Source organism: Maniola hyperantus, chromosome 2 (genome assembly GCF_902806685.2).
Source record: "Maniola hyperantus chromosome 2, iAphHyp1.2, whole genome shotgun sequence".
In the NCBI taxonomy this organism is placed as follows: Eukaryota; Metazoa; Arthropoda; class Insecta; order Lepidoptera; family Nymphalidae; genus Maniola; species Maniola hyperantus.
The window spans coordinates 13,328,897-13,351,864 of record NC_048537.1 but is presented as its reverse complement, the minus strand read 5'-3'; the positions used below and the strand labels follow the sequence as shown (position 1 = coordinate 13,351,864).

General features: G+C 37.4%; 1 protein-coding gene across 1 annotated transcript in view; it reads right to left on the bottom strand.

The window, feature by feature from the left end:
- Positions 1 to 936: 936 nt before the first annotated feature.
- The window catches only part of LOC117990242 (RNA-binding protein 24-B-like), a 62,786-nt gene continuing 40,754 nt past the window's right edge, over positions 937 to 22,968 (bottom strand). The window contains exons 3-5 of the mRNA XM_069507706.1: positions 11,535 to 11,604; positions 8,038 to 8,273; positions 937 to 6,906 (exon numbers count right to left, since the gene is read on the bottom strand). Coding sequence (XP_069363807.1) covers positions 6,776 to 6,906; positions 8,038 to 8,273; positions 11,535 to 11,604 — 437 coding nt within the window. The 3' untranslated portion in view covers positions 937 to 6,775. The remainder of the gene's footprint in view (positions 6,907 to 8,037; positions 8,274 to 11,534; positions 11,605 to 22,968) is intronic.

Below are 22,968 nucleotides of genomic sequence, written 5' to 3'. Positions count from 1 at the left end.
AAATTCTTCCGTTCCGACCTACTTACTTGTATCTTTACTATTTTAAAATAAATAGACCAAGAAGAAGAGACTATTATAATTTATATTTAATAGCTGAACAACATTCCTTGGCAATAATGACTTTATTATTTTCTACAGTACGTACAGTACGCGGCCAAAAGTAATGAATATCGATCTATAGGAGACAGCAGATTTGTAGAGCACTGTCTCGGTTGTTAAGACCGACAAAGCGTCACATGGATATGAGACAGAGACAACGCTCTACAAAGATGAAATGTTATTCTAAAAGCCGATGTTCTTTCTTTGACTTTCGGCCGCATACTGTACCTACTTTCCTTCCAATTGGATAGGTACTTTTGGACTTGGACTGACAGGTACCTAGGTACTAGCCCATACTTTTATAACGACGGCTTCACTCTTAAAAACTAGGTAGGTATGTTAGGTACTTTATTCAAAATATACAAGTTAGCCCTTGACTGCGATCTCACACTGTTGGTACGTAATGATGATGCAGTCTAAAATGGAAGCAACATAACCAGGGGAGGAGTAAGTCAGGCAGTTTTAATCTATCTGTAATCTGTCAACACAGAGACGTGGTCTGTCTGTCAATAAGTAATCAGCAACGTTGTTATATTTCGTCAGAATAGCTCGTAGAATCTTGGACAGAATAACGTTGCTAAGTAACTTATCGACAGATTACAGATAGATTGATAACGGCCTGCTAGAACTAAAAGACCCAACCTGACTTCACTCTGGTGGAATTTCTAAAAACTCATTCAGTGGGGATCTACGTTAGAGGAAACTTGCATGCAAAATCTCAGTCAGTATGTCAACAAGTCGGAATAGGTATCGACTTACAAATTCTGTGTTGACTTAGGTTCGTAAGTTATCTAGCTACTCGATTTGGATGAAAGGATGAAAAATAAAACGCACCAGTTTACCTTATAAAATTATCTTCCATTTTAGTTTATATCCTAAATTTAAGTACAGTATAGTATAATTTTAAATTATTCATAACAATTATTAGGTATTTATTATGAATTCACATTTTTATATATAAGTAATAAGTACATAAATAAATTGTGCTTAAATATTACTGTGAATGAAATGCACTATCATGGACTGTATAATGACGTCTTAATTTCCATACAAATGATGTTATGATATGTGTCACAAACATAATATATTATTAAAGTATAATATGTATAATTTATTAAGTACTAGCATAATATGCTCGCGAATTCGCTATACCTAACAGGAGTTTGAATTTTCAATGTACCTATATGTATTTTTTGGGCTCTAGATATTATGTTTAATCATCATAGAGAGACATTTTACAACAGCAGATTTAATTTTTTTAGTATCAATGTATAGACAAACCTTCTCTGTTTTTTTATTAAGTACCTATATAGATATATTTTAAACAATATTGTGTCTATATTAAGGCAAGATGGCCACGTATTATGGCTTACATGGTACATGTTTTTTTGGTACATATCTTATATAATATTCTACTTAAAATTACGGTGTGTATATTTCAATATATTGGACCGAATCATGGTTTTTAGCTGAGACACTGCCATGATAAGAGATTCGATCCGCTCAATAAATATTCAACAATTTTTATTACTCTTCCACATAATAAATAGTTATCAACATGTAGATTTACAAATATCAACAAAATAAATTACGAATAACAGCATATTATAATAACTAAAATTAAACTTACACGCTACGTTTCTTTAATTACTTAAGTATCTCTACTGCCCTTAGCTTGTACTACTACGCCGGCCGAAACTGTTTTGCCGCCTATTCCTATATGTAATCTGTCGATAAGTTACATAGCAACGTCGTTACATTTTCTCAAAAAAAATTGTTTTTAGTTACTTAGCAACGTTGTAACATTTTGTCAAAAAATTTATGTTTTTGGCAAATAACAACGTGGCTAAGTAACTAATCGACAGATTACAGATAGACGTCCATGAATACGTGGACAGGCGGTTAGTCATGTTCCTATAAATAGACAGATCACAAATAGCCTTTATTCCTGCATATTTTTTATTATTATATGTGATTCTACTCAGTCGTAGGTTTTTAGCAGACGAGTAAAAGGACCAACTATTCATAATAATAGTGATGCCTGTAAGCAATAAATCTGCAACCTAAGCAAAATCGCCAATGAATTGTGTACCATTATCACTATACAATAATAAAGGTGTCCCACGACTCACGATTTATGATGTGATTTTTTATTATTTTGTTAGTCATGAAAAGTACGGTTATAAGTTTAGCCGGAATGTTCAAAGTTATTTTCATTTGAAGAAAAACAGATTATTTAGGAATAAATCAGCTACAGCTTTCTTTCTACTCAAGGCACCTATTTGCCAATCTATTAAATAGTAAAAATTTAATGTATAGATGTGCCGCTTGACTGAGATGGTTCCTAGGGTAGGTTGCGGGTTGTGAGATAAAGACAGCGACATGGCTTCCTTGATTTTTACGTCAACTGTCACCCTCCAGCAATCTGCACCTACCTCACGAGCCGTGAAACGGTAACGGTAACTGTAGTGTAATATTTTTTTTGCATTGGTGTATATTTTAACCAGTAATTTTAATAATATACTTATAGAACGGCCAGCGGCAATACTCATTAACATTACATGGACTAGTAATTCTTTATTCTAACTAGTTATAGTAAGTACCCTATACCGCTTTGGAGAACTAAGTAATTTTTCGACGGTGTATATTATAATATGTAGGTATAAGAAATATGTGTGTTTTACATTGAATAGTAAGTATAATTATATTTACTTAGAATTTAGGCTATCGTGTTTGGTGTACGTATTGAAATATAAAATCGGATACACACAAAAACGTCGCAACATATTATGTATTAAATATACTATGATATTACAATATCATAGTATACTTTTATAGTTATAGTTATTAGAGTTATTGTTAATTAGAGTGCACATTACTGAGATATACCATATTTCATATTATAAGACAACCAAATAACTATGATTTTCACTGGGACTTCTAGATAGTTTCAGTTCTTGAACAGCTAAAATTATAATAGACTTTCTGATTGGCTATCTATGTAGATGTTAGTATTAATATTTTCATTATATATTAATATTTTCATTTTAATATTTATAATTTCACCATTATTTATCCGTTGTAAAAGTTAAAATCATTTTTGGCTTTTGAGGATCACGATGTCACGATATACGACTATGTAAGTATATCCGATTTTATATCTAAATATATTTACTTAACTAATACATAAGCCCTTTATTGCTCTCCTCTAACCTTAAGCTAAACCGAGTCCATCTTAGGACGTATTGAGCAATATGGACACGATAATACAGACCTATAAAAGCTAATATTATTATAACATAGTAACTTTCGTCTATTTACTCATACATTTGCCTACGATCTCTTTTTCATGTGATTTTACACAGTTTCGTTAGGTAGGTATATAATGCAGAACTCTATTTTGTAAACGAGTTTGGTTTAAAAAATTTGATAATGTGAGTTTTTTAAATTATCTTTTAGAATATTTACGTTTTTTTAGTTTCCGGTTAACGTAACAAGAGGTAGGTAAGTGTTGAAGATATTTTTACAGCAATTAAACATATATTTTCTATATTATAGGCTATGTCAATTAACTACAAATAATAAGAATGGAAAAGCTCAGAAATATCAATGGCAAACGCTTCATATACCAAGACCAAAAAAATAATTTAGACTGTGTCTGAACCCTCTTAATTTTACCTACTTAGACAATAGGGATGCAATCAATAGGCATTTCCTATTTCTTAAAATCACGTAATAGGTATACGTATATACAAAAAAATATGATAAAAACAAAGGAAGATGTGTATCTGGAAGTAAGTATGAAGAACTTTTTATTACCAGTTTGTAAACAAATACTCATATTTTAATAATAAAATAAAACGTAAAAGCTGCCTGAGATTTTCCGCTGATTTGGAAAATCTTACGCTATGAGCAATAAATTTTTTAAATTATTGTCATCGGACAGCTCTTTTCTTTAACCGTTAACGAGTTTTTAATCTAAGAAATTATGTATGATTACGATTATAATAAGTTTTAAATGTACCTAGCTGTAGTTCTAAGAAATATCTTTTAGGTAAAAAAATAGGTGTAATATTAGGAAGTTGAAATAATGAGGCAAGATCATTGTTACGTGTCTACGTGTTATAATAAAGCTTGCGCACATCGCCGCGTGGAACATATTCGCTAGAGCAGAAACCCAAAACCGCGACGCGACGAGTCGCATCGTCAAAAACTGCAAGCTCGTGTGACGCTTTGCAAAAATTCGGGCAGCAACTACGAATAACAATAATATACTTATTGTTATTCGTGCATAGCGAGTCTGCAATTTGGCTATTATGGCAGAGTTCCAATTTGTATCATATTAATGTATCGTTATCTCCGTCACGATGATGGCCTGATTTTTATCATGATTGTTATTTAGGACGCAAAATATACTATGTGGTATGCGGAGATATGCTACACCAACATTATTTTAGTAGTTTTATTATTTAGGGAAACATTAGAAGAATTCAAGGAGAGTGAACGACATAAATAGAAAAAGATAGTTGTTTAGGACATAAAATATAAATAGGTAACTATGTACATGATACGCCATTGTGACAACGAGGGGTAAATGTACGTTAAACATTAGAACCACTCTAGGTGAAGAAATAAGTATGAGAATGAATAACTAGAAACAGAAGAGACAATTATAAAAAAAAAATACATTCTGAATGAATGATGTAAAATTAAAAAGCTATAACATAATGAAGTAAATATAATACAAAATTTAGCTTGCGATCCGCTAAGATGTGCGCAAGCTATTTAATTATAACTTAGGTACGCGCGTACATAAAGACACGAATCAAAAATTACTAATCTATCCCCATCCCCCTTTTTTTCAACGATATTAACGGTGATATGAAAGAGAAAAATATATTGAAGATATTACTTTTTAGACCTTAGAAAAATTTCGCGACAGTGCGACAAACGCAGTTTATAAATTGAATGCGACAATCGCACAAAATTCACGTAATTTTGTAATACGTTTCGGTTGCTATAAACAGTCAATTTAATTTCCACTTCCTCTTTATTCGCTACGTCTAGATAATAATATCTTACTCATATACGAAATGTAACTAGGTATGTAAGATTTCTCTTACTAAATTTCCTAATCCCTTCACCGATCCGCATAATGTTTATGTACCCTCATCATATCTTAAATCTAACGTAAAAGCTTAGAGCTTTGGTCATTTATTTTATTTAATATATTTGGTTGATATATATTGTAACGATAGATTGTATTTGGTTTAATGTGGTAACGAAACCATTCGCGTTACTACTAAGCCACTGACATTCATCACTGTGTTGTGAACTGTTCTGACGCGACAAAAGACCATTGTAGTCTATCGCTCGCTAACGCTGAGGTGCGCTCCGATTGGTCGACTTCGCCCCTGATTGCATTACAACACACAACAACACAGTAGTATGTCGCAGCTTCACTGAGGACGACAAGCATTCTCCTTTTCACAATAATTAACTCTTCTTCATCACATATTAGGCTAAAATCATACTAGACTTTGCGTTAAACTAGCATTTGTCTATCGTAGGTTTTTACCGACGACACTGGCAAACACGTATAATCGGGATCTTACAAAAATACCGTGGCCTTATAAGATGTGGCTTCATGTTTATGGTTATTTTTGCATTTTGCATAACAGTTTTTTGATAATATGCAACTCGACAACTGGGACCCACTGGACATAAGCGGCACAAGGCCGTAAACTGTGGTAATCCATTCTAAATCCTAAAGGTTTCCTTGGTGCATATGAAGGCAGTGCAACGTGCAACGTACAAAAACAGAATTCGTATATTTAATGTTGAAATATATAGTGTGCTATTTCTACCGCGCGAGAGCACTTGATTAGTCGACCTTTGTTTCTGCCATGCGCCAATTTTCTTCCGCTACACCAATTTTTGCCCAAGATTTCCGGTCACTGTACCAACCACTGAATAAATTAACCATAATAATCTAAATACACAAACATTTGGTTTTTTTTTTCGTTTTTTTTCTTGTTTTGTGAGCTGAATAAACTTTTATTTATTTATTTAAATATATAAAAGGAAAAGGTGACTGACTGACTGATTGACTGATCTATCAACACACAGCTCAAACTACTGGACGGATCGGACTGAAATTTGGCATGCAGATAGCTATTATGACGTAGGCATCCGCTAAGAAAGGATTTTTGCAAATTCAACCCCTAAGGGGGTGAAATAGGAGTTTGAAATTTTTGTAGTCCACGCGGACGAAGGCGTGACCATAAGCTAGTAATTCATATTTATCTATTCAATGGTAAATACCAACGCTGCGTTTAGTGTACGCTGCTATGCGCCGCTTTTATATGCAACAAGACAGTATGGGCAGCAGTGGACCGCATCGGTCCGTCGACATGAGCTGGGGTTCCAATATTTTTTCTAGTACTGCTTAATTGTTGTTAATCGATGCGTAACTCAGTAACGCCATCGATTAAGGAGCAGAATTAATAATTAATCTATCTATAATCTGCAGATAAGTGACTTTACAAAGTTATATGTCAAAAAAATTCATACCATTATTGACAAACAACGACGTTGCTGAGTAACTTATCTTCATTTTACAGATAGAATGATTATTATTCATTTAGTCGTGTAGCCACACTTTGGGTCCAATTGTTTACTGCATGCGCGCTTCCTGAAGTTGCGGTGGGTAAGCAAGAGGCGGTAATAGAGGTCCTTGGACTCCTCCGCCTGGTAGTGCGTAGTATTGAGACATATAGCCAGCTCCGCTCGCCGCTGCGGCCGCTGCTGCTGAAACAGAGGACACTTCTATAGGATACTGACTGTATTCTTCTCAAAGTATTAATGACAATAGAATAACATTGGTATAGGTACGTTCTTAAGGTACAGTTCCACTATTAGGCTACGATAGTTCGGCATACGGCAAAGCAACTCGGGATACGAATGCTTGCTGAATGTTTTGGTTAGGCGAATCTTTTTTAATCCATATTCCATATTTTTAATATTATAAATGCGAAAGTGTGTCTGTCTGTCTGTCTGTCTGTCTGCTAGCTTTTCACGGCCCAACAGTTTAACCGATTTTGATGAAATTTGGTACAGAGTTAGCTTACATCCCGGGGAAGGACATAGGCTATTTTATCCCGGAAAATTAAAGAGTTCCCACGGGATTTTTAAAAACCTAAATCCACGCGGACGAAGTCGCGGGCATCACCTAGTATACATTTAAAAGGAAAATGTGACACTGACTAACTGATCTATCTATGATCTACGCACAGCTCAAACTACTGACGGATCGGGCTATTTGGCATGCAGATAGATATTATGAGTTATGCTTATGATGTAGACATCCGCTAAGAATGGATGTTTGAAAATTCAACCCCTAAGGAGGTAAAATAAGGGTTTGAAATTTGTGTGTACGATTGGCGTGGGCCACACAATTCGCGATATCACGAATAATTTGCCGAAAGCCGATAGTGGGGCCGAACCATTAGTACGCGGTATACTTCTTTCAAATACAGTGGAACAACTTTCTTTATAATACAATGATGGTTGCATGTGAAGAATATCATTCTCACGACTGAAAACTTACGAGTTAGATTGGGAGAAGCTCGTTTCTACCGTAGGTATCTAGCTGTTATTTTGTATATTTACATGGAAACGATTAAAAAGTATGCCTATCAAAAATATTATCAATTACGTTATTTGCACTCATTAACTGAGGATTACGGTTATCAGCGATAATAAATGGGACCACGCGACTCCTATTCATAAACCTACCTAACTGAAATTTGAATCCACAGAACAAAGAATACGTTTCAATTGGGTTTTTGTAATTCTTTGACTCAAGGTCAAAACCTACACCTATTCTTACTAATTTAATAAAGCCAGCATTATCTACATACAAAAGTATATACAAACCTGCAGCAGTAGCATAAGGATCGAATCCAGCTGCAGCATACTGTTGCTGATACGCTGCAGCGCCCTGTGCTGCAGCGGCTTGATATTCGTACAGGTGGTTTGCAGCAGCCATCGCGGCCGCGTGTTGTAGCTGGGGAAGCTGTACTAGGCCCCCTGCGCCGGTCCCCACGCCGGCCCCTACACCCCCTACGGTCTGCATGTAACTAGGGGTCCCGTACACGTAGCCGGGGGACAACCTGTCGATCAATACCGACCATTTATCTTGTCTGTCAGACTAATACAACAGGCGTCAAACGCTCGAGCAGAAATCTCGACCGTCTGATGTCTGACCCCGCGATGACCACTCACGGTGCTTAGCTGGAGGCTCCAGTACACAATAGCCCAATGCCTTCAACGAGTGCCGGTCAATCTGTAAACGTAGCGAATTGCTCCAAGGTCATTTAATATTTTGTATCAAACCCCACAAATGTCGGCAATGCGCTCACTGTGAAGCTCTAAGGATGAGATCTATAGAGCGCACTCTGACTTTGCTTAAACTTAAGACAGAGTTAAAACGAGACAGGGCTATATCTCTCACATAAATCTGTCTCGTTTTAACCCAATCTTAAGTCTGAGCAAAGTCAAAGTGCGGTCTATAGATCTCAGCCTATAAGTATACAGTGATATGTTATTAGAGTGCATACGCCGAGTGCATTGTCCCAATGTGTGCAAGGCTCTTTGGATTTACAGCTGCCGTGAAAGGTCATCTTTGCAAAACGAAACACTTCTTAAAACTGTCATCACACGCAATAAGTACCTAGCCCCATTTGCAGCCTTAGGTACGAGCATCTATATAGTCTTGTTATGTTAGTAGACATCGACATCGAACGGTTATGTATTATGCAAGTATGCGATACGCAGTTGTCGTGGTCGAACCGCCGCCGTGCGTCATTGGCAGGAAAGTTGAGAAAAAATCCGTTAAAATGCGTATCAGTATCAGAGACGCGACTAAAATAACCGCGTGCCGTCGCTGGGACATATGTCTTCACATCTCTCAAAGTCGAGATAATTAAGACTATGCCTCTCTATAAATTATAGAGGCAAAGAAAAATACATCCGTTCGAAATCCGCAAATAGAGAAGTGGTGAAATTGTGAACACGTTTTTAAAAGAAACATCACGTATTGAAGAGAGACGAATTTAAAATGAGAAAACGACAAAAATGCCAAATGCGCTTATTTCCCTCTCCGATGACGGCGGGCGGTCAAGTCTGTTCGAGAGCCCTTGAAGTACGCTGCATCAGCGTTTACGAGGGGTTCTCGCTTTCCGGGACTACGCTACTCAGTTCACCATTTGCCGACCTTTTGTCTTCTTCCAACATTATACACGTCAATAGAGACGGATTGATGGATGATCGAAGTTTATAGCGGACTTGATTAGCTTGGTACGAGGAGTCAAGTCTAGCGCGCATGCGTGGTGTACGCCCGGCGAGAGGCCCCGCCCGCCCAAACCGCCCACCTGTGGTGTTCTAATCTCATTCGCAAGTACCATACCTACTAGCTCCAAAATGTTTGGATAGATTTTGCATTGTATCCACCTAATATGCTTTTAAACGGTGAACAAAAAAAAATTCGCCTAGAAACCCGGTAAATTAAATATTAAGTTCTAATATATATTATTTTAAAAAAAACTTATTACTATAATACAGAAAAACACGCGTCAGAGCAATATAGATATTATATCAAACTGGCGAAACGACACACAAGCTGCCACATCTACAGTTACAAAGACAACCAGAAACTAAGTTTAATAAATTCACCTCTATCTATTTCATCTGTTAGAAACCTACGTTTTATATTTTAATATTACAATAATTACTTACATGCACACCTACGAATATTAATAACCACGTTGATTTTATCCATAAGGCCATCGACGCCAAGCACTTTGTGAAGGTAACAGTGTTTCTACTAAATTGGTTTTTGAAAACAAAGTCTATTAATCGAAAGAAGCTTTCACTTGATTGTACTTACATTAGGGTTGACGTTAACTATTTATTAATTGGTGGAACTTTATGTAGTGGCTTGCGTCACCCTGACAGCGGTCCAGTTTGGTACCGTGTAATTTGTCAAGTAGAAAATAGTTATCTACCTATGATGGCAATTGCTCGCTAAGTTACGACACGGCGGCGGTGGAAGACGAGAGAGCACATTCCTCCTTTATTATACACTATCTCATAATTAAAATGCTCTGGGCCACCGATGAGTATAACAGAATATCCCTTATGAGAATTGTTCACGTTTCGGCGAACGCATAATATCCATCCTACAAACTGTTGGTGCTGTAATTTGTCGAAATTAAACTGTCGTAAATTGTGCGGATTATATATAGCTTTGTTTGAAACTTGTGATAGATCGTTACGATCGACGGAACGTGAATGGAGCCTTTAACTCGTGACCCATTATTTATTTTATTGTAATTTTATTGAACACAAAAATATACATTTAGTTTTACAAACGAAAACACGATTGGCCATAAAACTTAGACGTATATAACATAATAGACGTAGGTATAAAACTTAAAAGTACTGCTCTGTTTACTATTTAAATTCAGGTACATTAAATAAATTAATCCATCAATGCAATGCAGCGTGGTTACTTGTATTCGTTTATAGGAATCACAGTATAGGGTCGCGCGCCACAGGCTGCAAGGGAAATTCGGTTACATTGTTTCTTAGTAAGTGTATTAAACGAAATCCACCACCAACAAAACTCAATTCAAATCAACAAAATCTTACACGAACACGGCATAAAACATAAAATTAAAGAAAAACATTGAGTGTCGAGACGATGCGAATAGTGAGGGCCTGGGCGGCGCCCGCGCTCTAGCGGAAGGAAGGGGCCTGCGCCGGCGCCGCCCATGCAACGTATAGCTTCAAAACGTAAACATTTAAAACCCAATCGACTAATTCACACCCAAAACGAAAAAATCCACTCTCACGCTCACGCTTGCCATAGATACCTATGTGAAAATGTTTGAATATTTTAGTCTAGGTGTGGTCCGCCGGCCGCCGCGTCGCTGACCGTCCGTAGACGCCGCCCGCCTCATCTACCGAGACAAAAGTCAGCTCAGCTGCGCACTCGCTTAGCGACGCTACCCTTGGGCACTTACCTACGTTACACCAAAACTTCTATCAGCTATTAGTGTTTGAGCATATTTTGAGTGGAGTTGCAAATATGGTTATCTAACAGAAATAAAATTGAACTACGTATATACAATACAATTGACTCTCTTCTGTGTCTATCTTATAAATTATATTATTATAATAATATTGCTGTAGTTATCTATCACCTATTGTTAGACCCTGTCATGTATTGAGATCAGGTCTGATTTTTGTCTCGTGAGATGTATTTGAAGCGGCATGCGGCGCCGCTTGTGCTGGCAAATATCGAAGTGTTGAACCATAGAACATTGATGCGATACATTGCGTTTAAGACAACTAGAGCAGTCTATACTTACCCATAATGCGCTGGCAATACTGTTTGGTAGCCGGCTCGGACGCCCGCCGCCGCCGCAGCCAAACCGAATCCTGCAACAAACAAAGCCAAAAATAACTAACACATCCCAAATGATGCGATGCGACAAGGAAACAACCGTCTCCGTAGACCGAAAAGTCACTCAAGTCCAAAAATGGCGATTTTTTAATGAATACTATCAACCCTCCAAATTGTACAAGTTCCTGTCTAACCAAAATGTTGGTAAGTTATAATATAATTTTTGTTTTAGCTAGTGCGAAAACACATCATGTTAACATATAGTTAAACATAAAGTTTAGGGAACACACCTACAAAAACTTAGTTATTTTTTCCATATTTTAAAACGTTGTTATCAGTCTTATTTGTTTCCAAATTCACTAAAACAATTTAGTGCGAGTTCGACTCGCACTTGACCGGTTTTTCATTTATTTGAAGCCTTGTATCTCTCAGTTTGGTCATTTTTAATTTAATGACTTTTCGCTCTACGGGGACGATATTGAAACGATTTCGGAGGAAAAATATAATCAGTCATCGCGTGCGCTCTCAAAAGATGCTATTTCGATTCCCACTTAACGGAAGTGGCTAGAGAGGACTCGAAACTAAAATATATCAGATCAGGATTGGACGACTTCCAAATGACACAAGAGTCAACTTAGCGCAGGCAACGTCAGAAATGTTAATTTCTTTTTATTGCATTGTTAAGCCGCTCGAGACGCGTCTATTTCGGGAGCTAGCCCGCCTGGGCTTCGCCAGGGACATGGCTCTTGACAAGAAGACGACACGCTCGCTATAAATGGCTTATAAGTCGTTGGCATCAAAGCACATATCGCGAATGCCTGACAGAACATCTTAACTACAACTCACTTGCAAAGAGAGCCAGGTGTATACAGCTAACTTCATGTTATATTCGGAAGATATAAACTACTGACCGCTTTGATCGTATAAAGTACATTAATTATTGTTCCATACATTTTTAAGGCTGATTTGATGTCTGCGCGTTGAAGCATAAATTTTTAGGGTTTTTTCGAGGACTACGCAAATAATTTTGTTATGTTTTACTTTACATTTTCATCAATGTTTTAAAATGCTCCTTCCTAATTCCTATACAACGAGTATTTCTTAACTTTCCTACCTCGGATTGATATTATATCTTTGTAAAGGCTTATCTGCCTAGTCATTATTATTTATGTTTTTTAGTAGTTCACTAGCTAAAAAGATGTAAAGAAGATTGGGAAGAAAGAGATCATTGCTCAACACAACAGAAATGAAAAAGTTTTTTAGGTAGTCTTAACTATAACGACAATTCAAAAACTCTTGAAACATTTAGATGACAAAAGAATTAAAACCTTTATTAAGTTTAGCAATATTGGTACCTATAACGCGTAAAATTTATCTCCTCACGCGCCATTTTCAATTTTTGGTGTCAAATTTCATGTCAAAAGTATGATTTAGGTTGAACCGTTGAACCGTACTTTTGACATGTGATTTGACCCATAAAGTTAAAATGGCGCGTGAGGAGTCATTTTATACGGGCTATACCTAGGTAATTAGGGTTCTATACCTCAAAAGGAAAAACGGAACCCTTATAGGATCACTTTGTTGTCTGTCTGTCTGGCTGTCTGTCCGTCTGTCTGTCAAGAAACCTACAGGGTACTTCCCGTTGACCTAGAATCATGAAATTTTGCTGGTAGGTAGGTAGATCTTATAGCTGACATTTGGGGAAAAAATCTGAAAACCGTGAATTTAGGCTTACATCACACAAAAAAAATGAAATTGTGGTCATGAACTAATAATTAGTATTTTTAATTTTCTAAGTAAGATAACTATATCAAGTGGGGTATCATATTTTATTTATTTTATTTTTTATGAAAGGTCTTCACCTATGCATTCTAAAACAGATTTTTATTTATTTTTATGTATCATGGTTTTGAATTATCCTGCAAAATGTCGAAAAAATACGACTGTAGTACGGAACCCTCATTGCGCGAGCCTGACTCGCACTTGGCCGGTTTTTTAGGGTTCCGTACCTCAAAAGGATAAACGGAACCCTTATAAGATCACTTTGTTGTCTGTCTGTCTGTCTGTCTGTCAAGAAACCTACAGGGTACTTCCCGTTGGCCTAGAATCATGAAATTTGGCAGGTAGGTGGGTCTTATAGCTGGTATTAGGGGAAAAATCTGAAAACCGTGAATTTGTGGTTAGGTACATCACACAAAAAAAATTAAATTGTGGTCATAAACTAATAATTAGTATTTTCAATTTCCGAAGTAAGATAACTATATCAAATAGGGTATCATATGAAAAGGCTTCACCTGTGTATTCTAAAACAGATTTTTATTTATTTTTATGCATCATAGTTTTTGAGTTATCCTGCAAAATGACGAAAAAATACGACTGGAGTACGGAATCCTCGTTGCGCGAGCCTGACTCGCACTTGGCCGGTTTTTTTAGGATGTGTTCAATTTGAAGTATAGTACGACAATAGAAATAAATGGCATATGGCGTTTGATTACAAACGATAGATTAATGGCTAATGGGCATAGAAGCGTGTCCCATGTCCGGCTGGACGGTTATGGTGAAATTTCCCCCCACAATTACACACGAATACGTCCGGAGCGGCCCCGGATGGAGTCGCGGTTCGGCTACCGTGATAATGCATGACCTTCGGTTTGGTACCATACCGACAGTGGCGTGCACTGTGTTTGAAGCCAGGGTAGGCATTAGTTAGCTAGGACCCTGTTTATTGGCAGGTCATAATGAAAAATATGCATTGAACTATTACAACTGGGGTAAGCAGTGCATTTATGCCTCTATGACCTGCACGCCACTGCATACCGACTACCGATACAAATAGTCATTATAATAGTGTCCAATGCTCATATTTCGCAAAAATATTTATTGACTCATCTTGATTTGTGCCAGGCGCACTTATGGCCGAAATTAATAATAAAATAAGTAGGTATACTTATGTAATTAATCAAATCTATCTTTTTTTAAATGTGAAAATATTACAATAAAGCTTAAAGCTAGGCCTTATCTAATTACTATACAAATCATGCCCGCGTGGAATGGTGCCAAGAATACTGGCTGCATTTCCGCGCTGGACAGCCAGGCTGATCCGTTGCGCAAAAAATGAGCCAGCCCTTCTGTCACCAGATGAGGCTATTAATCGCGGTGAAATGTCTTGTAAATTTTTTTAGCATTAAGGCTCCATGGCCCCAGGGTCTCCACGGCAAATGGAACAAAAATGAAACTCTCGATAAGAGTGCCTCTATTATCGAGAGTTACATTTTTGTACTTGCGCCGCTTGCCGTTTTCAGCTGTTTCTGCTGCGGCTCCCGGTCTTGATGCTGTCTCCCTGATATGACACGGGGCCAATGTGTCAACGCAAGGTGCAATTCTATCCGAATTCTGTCGATAAGTTACTTAGCAACTTTGTCAAAAAAATTACGGTCGTTTTTGACAATTATTAACAACTTCGCTAAGTAAGTTATCGGAAGATTAGGGATAGATTGATTATTATTATCAATTTCAGCAATAAGGCTACTACTATGTATAGGAAGTTGGAACATTTTGCGTTTTAAAAAGACTGCAGAGTTTCTTGCCGGCTCTTTTCAACACAATCTGCTTTCCGAACCGGTGGTAGAGTCCTGGCATAACTATCATGAGTGACACAAGTCTGTCCTACTTTAAATAAATACATTTCATTTCACTGTCCTAACACCTAGCCTCTTTAGCAGCATAGGACGAAATAAAATTACACAATAAAAGATAGAAAACCAGTTTAAAACTTTTCTAGTAAGTAAATGAATGAGGAAAGCAACCTATCCATTTCAAATTAACTTCCAAGTTCCAACTTTACGAAAACAAATTACATAGACACCATAGACACCGATACAGGAATCGAAAATAAAAAGGGTTAGCCTGATGGCGTGTAGTTGGAAGACCGCGTGATGGGGCCGGCAGACCGATCGATGCCGTGGCATTTGACGGCCGAGGTCGAACCACTGTCCACCACAAACGTTATCTGATTCAAAACTCTTTTTTCCTCTTCACTATTGTGCCACGGCCTAAATACGATGCGCTTTTGTCCGTGTGTGACCTAGTTAGTCACAGCAATCGATTGTCTACACAATATATTTTTTACTTTAATAAAACAAAATGACGTTGATCAGCCCATGTGTTGATATAGAAATAGAAAGTGATGAAATGGAATCTGTACCCGTAGTACAAGATTTTACGTCTCACCAAACGAAACCAAATTCGAGAGTCGAAATACTTCCGCGTTACAGTAAAATGGACCTAAACAGCCTTGAATTGAAGTCAAATATTCAATGCCACTGATTTTAATTTCGCAATGTTTCCGCTTGGAGCGCTGGCTGTAGAAGTGTAGACAAACTTGAGCTTTAAAACAAGACCTTTAAGATCCAGTTTACTGTAACGCGGAAGTATTTCGACTCTCGAATTTGGTTTGGTTTGGTGAGACGTAAAATCTTGTACTACGGGTACAGTAAGTAATTATCTTTTTATAAGAACCCCTGTCTTATCTAAGCGTAGAGCTTGTGTTAGGTTAGGCTTACGAAAACAGTACTACGGCTGATGTTTGAACAGTAGACTTTTCAGATATTTCAGTCCACTCTTTGTCGTAATAGAACCTTTTAAATGCTTAAACACACTAAAAACACTTTCAAAAAAATTAAAATCAAGCTTTTATTCAACTTCAAAAAAGGAGGCGGTTGTAAGATAATACACCTACGATGCGTATTTTTAAACACCTTAATTATTCAGTTTTACTCCAATCAGCAAACCAATGTTTGGAGAGAAACCACATTTACGATGCTAATTCGTGTGAGCATACGGAAGTTAAAACCATGGGTGCAGTAAATAATAATTCTTACAGTTCCTTCAAAATTTATAGGATTCGATGGATATCTAAAACTGTTTGGACAATTATTTTCTGAACTATAGACAATTTTTAATAGGTACTTTAGTAAAACTTTGCACTTTCTTCAATTTGAGATGCTATAAATTTTATTATGAAGGAAAAGCATATAATTACCAATCTGACTGAAATCTAATATTGAAATAGTTTTTGCCCACCACTTGGATTTGGGTTTAATCTTGTAGGAATCCTTTATTATACTCTTAGGCTCTGTGCTTTGTTGAAATCGGTCAAGAAGTAATTAACTAACAGATACACTTTCGGATCTAAATTAATCGTAAAACGGATACATGAATAGATGTCATTACCAAGAATAATGACGCCTAGGCCTAACTTGCGTTAGTCATAGCCGCTCCTGAAAATCGGACCGCACACGTCCCGTTTAAGTAAATAACGCTTTGTTTGGATGTTTTTGCTGGGTTTCAGGAGTTCCAAGTCCGGGTCGACGAACTGCAAAGCCGACACCGAAGCTTAACGACGCTTGTGAGGATTCCATGGAAATACGATTTTAGACTCAGTCGGCACCGGTAAAGCGGTCTATTGACTATTTTTTTTTACATTTTGTCCACATAAATATTTTGACTAGAAATGTAATCGTCTTATATGTTGAGGCAGATGTAGAGCTGCGCAGTAAATACATCGCAACTGATTAGAGAATTTACATTAAAAAACCGGCCAAGTGAGGGTATTTTCTTTTTGACATTTTGCACGATAAATAAAAAATTCTTATGCATAAAAATAAATAAAAAACTGTTTTAGAATGTGCTGGTAAAGCCCTTTTATATGATACCCCACTGGCACTTGATATTGAAAATACTAAATATTTGTTCATGAACACATTTTAATTTTTTATTGTGATGTAACCACAAATTCACGGTTTTCGGATTCTTTCCTTTACTTGTGCTATAAGAACAACCTACCTGCCAAATTTCATAATTCTATGTCAACGGTAGGTACAGCACGGGGCAGAAAATAATGTACATAGACCTTTAGAAGGTGATAGCGGATTTGTAGTACATTGTCGCTGTCGTTGAGACCGACAAAACGTCATATAGGTATGAGTGACAGAGACAACGCTCTACAAGGCCGAAATGTCATTCTAAAGGCTTGATGTACATTATTTTCTGCCGCGTACTGTATTTTTACTTCATGCATGATATGCTTGTGAAGTAGGCAAGTGTAGTTTAGAGGCGGTTTGCAATTGCTGAGTTTTTTGCCGATTTTGTTATCAGCAGGGTCACCGATCTGATAGTAAATTCTTAACTTATTCTTTATCTTCATCATAAGGCACTGTAAAGTACTCGTAGACCTACATAAAATAAATGTTTTTGATTTGATTTGGTTTGCTTGTGACAAGTCAAGTCCACCTGCCTGTACTAATACGATTCCAAAATAAATTTCTACGAGAAGAGCCAGCAAGAAGCAAAGGGCAATTTTGAATCTTCATTCCTAGCAAAACGCAGTTTTCAGACAGCATTTGATAGGCGTTGAAACATCGATCTCCTTGTTTACGCCGTTAAAAGCCGTTAACGATTTCAGAATTTGCACCAACGTGCCAGGGAAGCCATACCAAATCTTACAGAAAGACGCGGAAAATTGTTTTCTACCGTCCCCTAGAGATGTTACATTTCTAGAGCGTGAAATGGCCCGCAAAATCATCGTAATTTACTGGTGTTGCTCAGAGACCAGACGTGCTTTTTAACGTTCAGTAAAATTGGCACTGTCCTTTACTTTATCTATAAATATATCGCTATCTTAATCATAGTATGATGCAACCCGTAATATGATGATGATAAAAATGTAACAAAAGTGAAAAGAAATGGTGCGTGTAACTTTTACGCGCGATTGAATTAAAGAAGTAAAATTGAATAGTATAAAAAGCAGTCTATGGCAGTCATTACTTGGCACTTTAAAACGCTGTTTTGTTTGGTAGCCATTTTAAATACAAAATAGGCAGTCGCGCCTTTTTTAAAGATTTGCTTCTTAAAGTAGGTAGATATAATGTATCTATCTACATAAAATATCTATTACCTATTAGTTCCAAGCTTACATCGTTGTAATTATTAGGTAGGAGTTTTTGACGCCTGAACTGATAGCCTAACAAAGTTAGTTAGTTTCAAAACAATTTTCTGCGTCTTTTAGTTATCTCACTTACTACATGTAGTTATTTTACTGTAAGTTATCACTTTTGATTGCTAACACTCTATTTATTGCAAATAATATAAAAAATTATAGCAAGAATCTCCAATAACGTAATAGGTCTGCTCCTCCATATAATACGAATGTAAATATTATCATCTCACTGGCACCGTACAGAAGCAAGCTTGCTTTGTTAATATACATTGTAACACCAATATGTCGTACAAGTTTACCGGTACAGGAATAGACCTGGACCAGTCGTGGCCCAGTTTTGTGTCCAAACCGAATCTGGGTATCGTGTATGACAGTTGGCGTGTCCGGTGGCCTTACGAGTACTTTTGATCTCGACTATGTAGTCTCAAGTAGTAATAAATACTTCTGTGACAGATCACCATACGATACATGTCTTCATACGACCATCGATTCGTGTAACGATTTATTAGACACGTTGGATTAATTATATTGATTGCACTCTAGTTGGTTTTTTGAAGTAAAACTTCTTGAGAGTCACTCAAACCTTTTTATGTCGTATTTAAAATGTCCACCAAAGTCATGATGTAAAGTGATCAGCACCAGAGGAACCGCCAATGCGTTCTTACGAATTTATCGCATATAATATATCGCAAGAAATATTGCAAGCAGCGCAGAAATACTGAAAAATCTAGCAAGCGTCAGCAGCATCGCGAGCGCTTTCAAAATGCTAGAGCAGAAGTCACATCAGCGCCAATCTCTCCATTCTCATCTACTTCGTCATCACTCATCAGCATTGCTTCGATGTGCCCAATGCGGCAAAATCTCCCGGTATCACACCAATATAATAAAGGCGAAGTTTTTATGTATGTGCGGTGTGTAGGTATGTTTGTTATTCTTTCACGTGAAAACTACTAGATAGATTTGCCTGAAATTTGGAATACTGATAGGTAATACCCAGACTTAACACAGGCTACTTTTTATCCCGGACTATCAAGGCGTTTCCATGGGATTAAGGCCAGGTCGTCTCTTGGTATAAGATCATTTCAACGATAATACAATATTAGGTATAGGATTGATGATTAGGTTTACTGACTACAGTCTTAAAGACGTTCCTGAGACGGACATTATTTTTGGAAAACACGTGCGCGTGCTTACCAAGTTAGTCACCTTCGCCTTAGCTCGGTGTCATATTATAGCTTTTATAAATGTATTGAAATACTTATTAGTCAGAACAGAAGCAACGTTACAGAATACGGAAATCAGCGTTTTGAAAAATGTATCTAAGAACACCCTTTTGCTCCTGTTTAGTTAGATATACACTAAAAAAACTGTAACTAAAGAAAGATAAGGGAGACGAGAAAATAATTATGTAGGTATTTACGTTCATTAACTGATAGTTTTTCTGTGTAGGTAAGTCATGAGATTTTAGGGTTCGCGAAAGTGTAAAAGAAAAGAATGTTAGGCTACTATGTAGCTAAAACTTCGTGGAACAAAAGAAAAGCTGGCGAGAAAATATGTGCTACTGGCGCGCAGCCAGCGCTGGTGTCGCGGCAGAGGCGGCGACGTTCCCAAAACTGCGTATATTTAGACAAAATAAAGAGCCAGCCGAAGACAAAACGAGACGCAACTCTTGTTTTATAAATAGCTGCGTCGTTCGCCGGACGGACTGCCTCGCTCAACCAAGCTCTGCTCGCCAGCTGTTGAACATAAATAATAATTAAGACAACGAAGAAAGCTACGTGTTTTTTGTAAGTACTAAAGGACTTAAAGATTGTAGATATGCAGGAATGTTAATCCAAATAAAGTAAGCTAAGATCTTAAATAATTCTAACACCACTAATTCTAAATTCATCTTCGAACTGTGTGTTTTGTCAGTGATGACGTACGGATCCGAGATACGGTCGCTAACTATGGACCTTATAAAAAAGCTCGTCACGGAACTGGCAATGGGGAGAGCAATGCTTGGAGTTTCTCTACGTGATCAAATCAGAAACGAGATTGATAGAAGAATCAGAGTAACCGAAATAGCTCAACTGGCTGCGAAGCTGATGGGGCAATAGGCAGGGCATGGGGCCCCAACATCTATCAAATGTTAGGTTCCCTAATAGGAATGACGACCTCACACAGGATCACGATGGCACACCCACCCACTAGCTGGACAGAAGACGTCAAACAAGTCGCAGGGAGTCGCTGGATTCAGGCAGCACAAGACCTGGCAAGTGGAAGTCCCTACAAGAGACATGTCAGCAGTAGACGTTGACGATGACGACGATGATTAGCAGCGTGTACCACATGCACAATTCTTAATCCACAACAAATACTTGCTCATCTAAGAAGACATCTATAACAAAAAACCGGTCAAGTGCGAGTCAGGCTCGCGCAATGAGGGTTCCGTACTAGTCGTATTTTTTCGACATTTTGCACGATAATTTAAAAACTATGATGGATAAAAATAAAAAAAATTGTTTTAGAATGCACAGGTGAAGCCCTTTCATATGATACCCCACTTGATATAGTTATCTTACTTCGAAATATGAAAATACTAATTATTAGTTCATGACCACAATTTAAATTTTTTGTGTGAACCACAAATTCACGGTTTTCAGATTTTTCCCCTAATACTAGCTATAAGACCCACCTACCTACCAAATTTCATGATTCTAGGTCAACAGGAAGTACCCTGTAGGTTTCTTGACAGACAGACGGACATACAGACAGACAACAAAGTGATCCTATAAGGGTTCCGTTTTTCCTTTTGAGGTACGGAACCCTAAAAAGCAGTTTCTGGTAAAATTCCTATTTTTCCTAATCACTATTTGTTAGACTATCTACCTTCTGGTTTAATTTGAAGATGTCATCAATAAAAACGATTTAATTTTCCAATAAGAAAATATAGTATCTTCCTGGAATGGAACCAAGAATGCTTGTTATATCCGCGTTGTGTTCTACGAGTAAATGCGAGCCAGCACTTTCGTCACCAGGAGATTTATGATTGTAATTAATGGTAGACACATCGGTAGACCTGCGACTTTTAACTGCATTAGCGGTTAGACATGACGTGTTAGACCATTTCCTACTGTACAAGTTCCAGATTGATATGTTCATTACAATCATGACTTTCTACAAACTTATAATTATTGCAGATTCGTCAGCCTCCTTTTACATGATAGTCGTATTTTGCCTCAGTTCATTACGAGCTTTCCAGAGATTGTACTAAAATTCTCGTACCACTGTTTAATGTTTATTATCATCATCAACCGATAGACATCTACAGCTGGATGTTGATAATACTGCAAGAATAAATGAAGTACTTACTAAAATTCTCTACCTTCAACATTGCATACCTCATGTGACATGTCACTCCCCTAGGAACATTTTTGTTTTGTTAAAAAATCTGTTCTAAAGTACTGCGGTCAACTGAGGTCATAACTGGAGGTATTTTAAAAGGATGTACCTATATTATTAACTTGAAGATCTAACTAATATGTAATGTGATAAAACTTGTAGACCTTTCTTTCTTCTTAGAATTTCTTTTCCCTGGAGACCGTCTCAAAACATCCTTCAAACATATTGTACCTAAAAAAGAGACATTCTTCTAAAATGTCCTAATTTATTTTAGATGGCCATGGCAAAGCTTAACATCAGAAGACGAACGTAAAAGAACTTTGAGTCTCTGCGCAGACAGCTAGACAGATAAGGTATAATCCGCGACAGGTTGAGATGGCAATCGGGTTATGGGACGCCCCGCACACTCGCACGTCACCCACGCTCGCCCGCACCTTCCCGATTGCCATCTCGGCCTGTTGCGTACTATAGGTTTAGGACATCAGATTGCTATACCGGTAGAGTCGACGATTGGTATACTAATACATAAATTGTAGCTGAAATTGCCCGTAAACGGTTTATAATCAATGCCCCATGTTAGTAAGGTTTGATCGGCGGATTACGGGGCTTCGTGCGGATGTCGCCACTAGGGATCGCGTTACAGTTGGCGCGGGGGCGGAACTCCTCGAGTCGAGCCTATGCCAACACTAGAACAATACCCACACGAACTTCCCTTTCCGTTTTCAAACCTCGATGGACACCCGTTTTATTTGTGCTCGTCACACTTTCTCTATTGATACATTTACATGTGAATATCAGTGAATATACATACCTACGTCATTTTGTTCGTCACAAAAGAACTTTACTGGGTTAATGTTTTTCAATAACCCGTCATTTTTAGGGTTTCGTACCAGAAGGGTGCCGACCCCTATTAGCCTCCGCTGTAGAATGTGTATTGCCGCTATAACAACAAATAATAAAAAATTAAAAGTGTTATTTCTTGTCCGATGGTACGGAACCCTTCGTGTGCAAGTCCGAC